At 64.8% G+C, this 7,428-nt stretch overlaps 2 protein-coding genes across 8 annotated transcripts in view; one reads left to right on the plus strand and one right to left on the minus strand.

Annotated features, from left to right (window-relative positions):
- Nucleotides 1–5,107, plus strand: part of WNK4 (WNK lysine deficient protein kinase 4) — a 31,731-nt gene extending 26,624 nt beyond the window's left edge. For 4 of the 7 annotated variants that reach the window (XM_034756197.1, XM_034756194.1, XM_034756190.1 and 1 more), the window contains 8 exons: nucleotides 154–211; nucleotides 522–659; nucleotides 886–1,463; nucleotides 1,918–2,014; nucleotides 2,208–2,634; nucleotides 2,873–3,075; nucleotides 3,617–3,717; nucleotides 4,026–5,107. In XM_034756197.1, coding sequence (XP_034612088.1) covers nucleotides 154–211; nucleotides 522–659; nucleotides 886–1,463; nucleotides 1,918–2,014; nucleotides 2,208–2,634; nucleotides 2,873–3,075; nucleotides 3,617–3,717; nucleotides 4,026–4,028 — 1,605 coding nt within the window. In that variant the 3' untranslated portion in view covers nucleotides 4,029–5,107. The remainder of the gene's footprint in view (nucleotides 1–153; nucleotides 212–521; nucleotides 660–885; nucleotides 1,464–1,917; nucleotides 2,015–2,207; nucleotides 2,635–2,872; nucleotides 3,076–3,616; nucleotides 3,718–4,025) is intronic. The other 3 variants (XM_034756191.1, XM_034756193.1, XM_034756195.1) reach the window with 3 other exon arrangements.
- A 1,586-nt stretch (nucleotides 5,108–6,693) lies between these two features.
- The window catches only part of LOC117869379 (cytochrome c oxidase assembly factor 3 homolog, mitochondrial), a 2,657-nt gene continuing 1,922 nt past the window's right edge, over nucleotides 6,694–7,428 (minus strand). The window contains exon 2 of the mRNA XM_034756199.1: nucleotides 6,694–7,130. Within this exon, the coding sequence (XP_034612090.1) occupies nucleotides 7,033–7,130 (98 nt within the window). The 3' untranslated portion in view covers nucleotides 6,694–7,032. The remainder of the gene's footprint in view (nucleotides 7,131–7,428) is intronic.

Here is a 7,428-nt window from a genome sequence, read left to right on the forward strand (position 1 = left end):
CCCCCCCCCCCCGTCCATGCATCGCTCCAGAGAGCATGTTCCAGCTTCCCGGGCTGTGCCGGAGGGGTCCCGGGGGTGCGTGTGTGCGGAGACGGGCCAGAGCCTGCCGCAGCCCCGGCCTGGCCCATCACAGGCCCTGTCTCTCATTGGCAGGCGGAGCTGCAGCTGCAGGATCTCTCGCGCTCCATCTCGGCCTCGTCCTTGCTCAGCGGTACGTGCCTGCCACCCCCTGCCCCCCTCCAATAGGGCGCCCCAGCCCTGGGCCTGCGAGACCCTCTCTGGGGGGCTGGGCCAGGTGGCCCTGTGCTGCCCGCTGGCTTGTGATGGAAGCATGTCTGCCGTGAAGGTCCCTGCGGCCGGTTGGATGCCTGCAGCCCGGGCAGTGGTAGCCAGGTGGCATTGCCCTATGCGGGGAGAGGCCTGCGCCGCCCCCTGTCTGGCAGCTGCAGTGGGGGGAGGGCTGCTGCTCGGGGGTGTCGGGGCTGCACGGTGTGGGGACTGACTCCCTGTCTCTGTCCCAGACCTGGGCTGCAGTAGCCCTCCGGTCCAGCCCTCGCTCAGTGGCTCCCCCTCTGAAAACGACGTCTTCAGCCTCGCAGACACCCCGCCAGGGACCCAGCCCGTTGGGCTGCAACCTCTGCTCCCAGCAGAACCGCCAGGTACCGGCTCCGACACCGGCCTCCCCACCTTCCCCAGGCCCGGCCACGGCCCCTCGCCGAGCTGGAGCGCCCACACTGCAGCCCCACCCAGGGAGCAGCTAGCTGCAGGGGGGTGGGGGCAGGGATGTGGAGACCCTAGAGGAGAGGGAGGGGGAGCACCCAGCCGTGGAGTGGGGACATGGTTAACCCCGCCCCCCCCCCCCGCCCCTCCCTTTCTCCTCCGCAGGTTCCCCCAGTGCAGCTGCCTGGAGCTGGCCCTCCTTCTTGATGGCGCCTGGCCTGGCCCCGTACCAGCCGCCGACGTCCCAGTCTTTCCCACAGACGGCCGGGCCTGGGCCCCAGGCTGGGGGCTCCCTGCTGCCCACCACGCCACCCAGGGGAGGCCTGGGCCCCCTGAGCCCACCCATGAACAGCACGGCCCCCACTGCACCCTCCTGGTCTCCTGCCACCTCCCCCTTGTTCTCGCTGGCTGAGATGTTCTCCCTGGCAATGATGAGCATGGCCCAGACGCTGCTGCCGTCCGTCTCCTTGGCTGCCCCCCCACCGGCTGGGCCCCTGGCCCCTGCACCGATACCTCGCCCGCAGTCGCTGTACCTGGGGCCGGCGCACTCCACCTCCCCTGGCCCCGCAGGCCTGGTGGAGCCAGCGCCACGCTGCAATGGGACCCAGGAGCTCACCAGCACCCGCGTCACGGAGGACTGGGGGCCAGCTCTTGCCCCTCAGGGCCTGGGAAGAAGCGGCACTGGGGAGAGTCTGTTGTCATCAGTGAGAGCTCCTGCTGTGGGGGCGCTGGACAGCGGCTCGGTAAGCACCCCCAGAAGGGGCCTGGGCGCTGCAGCGTGAGGTGGGTCAAACAGCTGCCAGAAGGCCCCAGGAATGTGGGGGCACAGCCAGGACATGCCCCCAGGGGAGCCCCCAGGTGGCGCGAGACCCCAGCTCTTGGTGTAGGGCTGGTGGGAAGGGGCTGGCTGCAGGCCAGGCCCTCTGCTGCGGTGGAATGGCCCCAGGGGGCAGGTGATGCTGGGACCAGTTACAGCAGCCCTGGGGCTGGTGTTACTCCGGGGGATGAGCCGCTGGCTCGGCGCGAGGCCTGGAGCAGCCTGTTAATCCCGAGGCTTGGGCCTGAGCCAAGGAGCCGCAGCTCAATCCCGGCCCATCTGCTGCCGGGGATTAGACGGCCGTGGATGTTGCCGGGGCCAGGCTCCTGCATGGGGGCGGCTTGGTGCTCCCTGACCTGGCTCACCGGCTTCTCTCCTAGGTATCGCCCTGCTCCCCGAAACCCAGCAGCCACCTGATCGTCTCCGAGTCGCCCGCTCCTGGCACGGCCAAGGCCCGGCTGTCCCCCATCAACGAAGGTAAAGGCCTGTCCAAGCAGCGTTCAGGGTGGCGGCCGCTGGCTGAGCTGTGGTGGGAACAGGGCTGGCATCGCAGAGTGCCTGGTGCCAGCTCTCCCACCAGCGCACGGAGAGCCACGCCCAGCGCTCACACCTGCCCTGGCCCACGCTGAGCCGGCTCCCTGCTAACCCGCCTTTCCCCGTTCGTTCCCAGAGGCCAAGCCCCAGATTCTGGGCCGGTTCCAGGTGACCACGTCCAAGGACCCAGCCAACAGCCCCCTGACACAGAGTGACAGTGAGCAGAGCAGCCTGGAGCCCTGGGAGGGGGCGGCTGGCGCCTCCTCCCAGCCCTCGGTGCCCAGCTCCTCCACCACGGAGGGCAGCACGAGCCCCGACTCGGACTCTGTCCCCGACACCCCGGTGCAGGACCCGGACGAGCAGCTGGCCGAGGAGGGGACGCCGGTGGCGCTGGCAGAGAGCGACCAGGAGGGGCCCGGGGAGGGCGGTGCCGAGAGCCCTCAGCAGGCCGTGGTGAGCCAGGTGTGGATGAGCTACGCGCGCAGCTTGTCCTATCTGAGCAGCGACGACACGGAGAGCGAGGACGAGGAGATCTGGGAGGAGCTGCAGAACCTGCGCCAGAAGTGAGTGGGTGACCCGGCTCGGCCTTGCCCCCGTGCTGCTCTGCGGGGGGGGGGGGGGGGGCAGGGAAGCAAGTGGGGCCCTGTGCAAGCACCTCTGGCTCCAGGGAGCTGTCGGGGGGCTGCTGGCCAGTGCTGGGGCGGGGTAAGGTAGCTTCCTGCCAGTCTCCTCCCTACGGGCAGCTAGGCTAGAAACCGGCGTCCGCGCCCTGCTCTGCCTTGACGGCCCTGCTGTCCCCAGGCACCTCTCTGAAGTGCAGACGCTGCAGGCCGTGCAGAAGAGGGAGATCGAGGAGCTCTACTGCCGGATGGGGAAGCAGGCCCCCCCAGGCATCGTCTCCCCAGCTGCCATGCTCTCCAGCCGCCAGAGACGCCTCTCCAAGGGCAGCTTCAACCCGTCCCGGCGCAACAGCCTCCAGCGCCTGGAGCTCTCGCAGACCCCAGGTACCCGACCCGCTGCTCCCTGCAGGCACCTGACCCCGCAGACACCCCCCCACACACACACACTGTCCTCTTGCAGACCCCAGGTACCCGGCCCGCTGCTCCCTGCTGGCACCTGACCCCGCAGACACCCACACACACTGTCCTCTCGCAGACCCCAGGTACCGACCCGCTGCTCCCTGCAGGCACCTGACCCCGCAGACACCCCCCCCCACACACACACTGTCCTCTCGCAGCCCCCAGGTACCCGACCCGCTGCTCCCTGCTGGCACTTGATCCCGTCCCCCTGCTGTCCTCGTTCTGTCTGGGACCCCCATGTGGCTTTAGGCCCAGGGGCATGTGCTGTGGGGAGCTCTCTGGTGGCCACAGCCTGGGCTGCATGGAGGATCCTCAGGTCTCTGCCCTGGGGGCGGTGGCATTAACCTGCATGTTCCATGGCAGGGGAGATGTCCCCACATGCCAGGCTGTGCAGCAGGCCCCTGGGGGGCGGCTCAGGGCCCTCAGCCCGGTGGCCCCCTGGCCACTGACCCTGTCTGGCTCCCAGCAGGGATCATGCGCAGGAACTCACTGAGTGGCAGCAGTACCGGGTCGCAGGAGCAGCGGCCGAGCAGAGGGGTGACGTTCGCCGGAGACCTCAGCCGAACGGTGAGGGCGGGGGGTTGCTGGGGGGCCTCCTGGGCTGTAGCGTCCCATCCCACCGAACCCCAGGGGTGGCACCTCCCCATGGGCCACGCTCCCTCTGCCACAGAAGGGGTTGTGTTGGAGCATGTGCTACGGAGGCACTGCACACCCCACAGCGACAGTGTCCGGGTTCCCCTGTGGGGCCGGGTACGCGGCTCTGAGCCCCCGAGTGTGCGCGCGGCTGGCTCCTGTCCATAGACCCCTCGGTGAGTGTCCCCTGCTGGGACCAGGGCCGGCTTAGCCCCCTTCTCTCTCTCTCTCTCTCTCCGCAGTAACCGGCCTGCCAGCACCGATTTTCATGGACTACCTCAGCCATGCGCCAGCTGCCCTGGAGGGGTGGTGAGAGGCCCTGCTGTGAGCTGACCAGCCAGCACCTGCCCCACGGGCTCTTCCGGGTGTGAAGACAGCACTGGCAACTCCTGCCCTTGTGTGCCCCTCCCAGCTTTGTCCCTGCGGAGCTGGCCCCACGGTGTCTGCTGCGGGTGCCACCGCTTGGAGCGTGGTCGCCAGAGACTCCTGGCTTTGTCCGACAGGCCCGGGGAGGATCTGCATTGCCCCCCACGGGCCCCTGTGAAGTCTGATGGTGGCAGCACTAGGGTCCTGCCCAGCCTGGTTCACCTCCTCCCCAGCACGGGCTGCAGCTGGGAAGGAGCCTGAGTGGGGCGGGGTAACGCCCTACCCCATGGGGAGCCTTGCTTCAGAGCACCCCTAGTGTCAGCTGAGAAACGCTTCCTGCTTAGCTGGGTCCCAGCCCTTCACTGACCCCCACCTCCCCACTCTTCAGACACTCCCAGAAAGCACCAGCCCCCCCCCACACACACAGGGGGAGTGCCAGGGACGCAGGCCCTGGGGCGGGGCTGATCTTGCCTCTGCCTGGACTCATGCCCTGGGTGGAGAGCACTTCACCCCGACACCCTGAGCTAGGCCCCTGGGGTCATGTTTGCTGAAGGCAGGGCCTGGGTTATAGGAAATGCACGTGCAGACCCTGTCCCTCCCCTTTAGGGCAACTCACCTCTGTGCTTTACTCCTCGCCAGGAGCCACCAGCCCCATTGCAGGGAGGGGGGGTGCTGCCCCCTGCGCAGGGGCTGAGTTCTCAGTGCCTCTGCCCTAGAACCATAAACCAGCAGCACCGGGCCAAGTGCTTTTACACCCTCGTGCCAAGCCATTCTCCTGGGCAACAGGCATCAGGCTTGTACTTGCTGGGCCTTGGAGCTCGGCTTCCGCTCTGGCCCCATAGCGTCAGCGAGGAGCGCTGCCCTTGCCCTGCCTTGCCATAGGACAGACTGACCTTGTCGTAAAAGGCTTTTTAGAGACTCTGTACAGTGGTTGTGAATAAAACAGATCACATGGGGATGGCTGACTGCATAGTGCCGGTGGGGTGTGATTACAGCAGCTGGAGCATCTTGTAACCAAATCGATTCTTCCTGTAGGACAGATGTGGGTGGGAGGCTTTTCTTGTAAACTGTTTGAGAAGAAACCCTGCGGTGTCTATGGTGGGGTGGGTGTGGGAAGGTGGCCACCAGGTAATACAGCTGCTGTCCCCTCTCCTCCTGTGAATTCAGGACTTAATCCAATGAGCTGGGAAGTCTCATTCTCTCACCCCCCACACACCCTCTTTAGCCTCTTAGGTAAATGTGTGCTTCATGGAACAGTCCCTGAGGCACGGAGCTGGCCGCCTGCCACCAGCTGCCTTAATAATCTACTTGGAAGCACAATTTCCAGAGGCATTTATTGGAACACAACAAAGGCAATGATAACTGCAGGCACTGGAGCTCTGTCCTTCGCAGGGGCAAAGGAAGGAGGGTTTCCCATGCAGGCTGGGCCAGGGGCAGTAAGAGCCACCCTTTCTGGGAGTGGGGGCGGTTTGTGCCTTCTTCCCCCAGAGGGCAGCACGTCACCTTTGTATCTAATTCAGTGGGTCATGGAGGCAGCATACAGGCACCTTCCCCACATCACTTGCAGGGTTTTTCCTCTCCCTGGAGTATCCGAGCAGGCACACAGGCATCATTAGCCGAAGGTCATGCAAGCAGCTCACCACAAAGTTGGCTTTATTCATATCCTCAAAGTTGCATCACCTTTTAAAAAAATGAGTCACTGACTTCCAGGTCTAGTGCCACCCCCCAAAGGCCCAGTAAGGTCAATGCCTCAAACACCCTGACTGGTGGAAATGAGGGTAGCCCAGGGACCATGGCTTGGGCAATCCCGTGCTTCCCCCCCAGGGCTGGGTGCTGGCTACAGTGGTGCAATGCAGATTAGCCATTCTAGGCTGTAGATTGAAGGGAGAGAGCATTGCTCAGCCAGAGGAGAAGCACAATTCACTCCAGGGAGCTCTGCAGCCCTGTACTAGCTTAGAAAGGCTGAGCAAGTCCTGTACCTGCAGGACTCAAATCTCTCTCCCCTAAGGCCAAGGAGGCACCTTTCCATGTATCAGCCTCTCCCAGGGCTCTACTCTTCCCCCCACAGCAGGGCATGTGCTGAGGTCAGTGGATAACTGGGCTCATCACAGCCTGGGGCAGAATCACTCCCTGCTGCATCCTCCTCTTCCTGCCGGTGGTAAACACGCTGGGTGGCACCCCCAGGCCAGGTACCGCCCCTGGCTTCCTCTCACAACCAGGAAACGAGGAATTCATGATGCAGGGCCAAGGCAGCTGTGTGCAGCCCAAGAAACGCTGGCACCGCGCCTGCAGCCAACAAACTTGGTCCTAGTATTCTACCACCTTTCCCCATTTGCTCTTAAATAGCTACAAACCACCCCAGGGCTGCTGGGACCGACCTGGGAGACAGCATTTAAGCTTCCCCTGTGTGTATTTTCACCACCAAGAAGATATTACAGGGATGTTGCACTTACCCCAACTTATCCTTCCAACCCCCATCCCAAGTGCTCCCCAGCAGGCCCCACTTGGGAGGCCCAGGGCTGGCATTTCACACACCCACTCTGGTGAATCATTTAGACAGATTTATTGAGGTCCTGACCCACCTGCTGCAGGGGGTGAATAGCAGATGAGCATGTCAGGAAACAAAGCTGGTGCTGTTGCACCACAGTCTGCAACTGCAGCCGGAAGGTTTAACTGGAGTTAACAGGAGCCTGGTCCCCACTGGGCACAGGGGAGAGGGACCCCCCCTTCCACCGAGGGGGACTCAGCCACCATAGGGAGTGCCTGGCATGTCAAAGGCAGATGCAACCCAAGAGGCGTCGGGCTGCTGAGGGTCCCTGGCACAGGCCTCAGGTCCAGCTGGATCCATCCCAAGCGGGGAGCACCCCCAGCCTGCTCAGGGGCTCAGTTCACTGGGGTCTTGGCAGCCTGGGCAGCCTTGACCTCCTGCTCCAGCTCATCCAGGAATCGCTCCTGGGAGATCTTGTAGAAGGTGTAACCATCTGGGATAGAGGCGCTCAGGAAAACATGGGGGGGAAATCAGAGACACCCCCAAACCTCCCCCAGTGGCCCTTCCCTGCTCCACAGGGCCAATCCCCCCCCCCAGAATCCCTCCAGCCCCCCCTCCTCTGGGGGGTCCCCATGCTCCTCCCACCCCTCATCCCTCCTCCGGGGGGCCCCCCACGCTCCTCCCACCCCCACCCCCTCCTCCTCCATGGGGGTCCCCACACTCCTCCCCCCCCTCCTCCGGGGGGGCCCCCCACGCTCCTCCCACCCCTCATCCCTCCTCCTCCGGGTGGG

The sequence above is a fragment of the Trachemys scripta genome, chromosome 23 (genome assembly GCF_013100865.1).
Source record: "Trachemys scripta elegans isolate TJP31775 chromosome 23, CAS_Tse_1.0, whole genome shotgun sequence".
Lineage (NCBI taxonomy): Eukaryota > Metazoa > Chordata > Testudines > Emydidae > Trachemys > Trachemys scripta.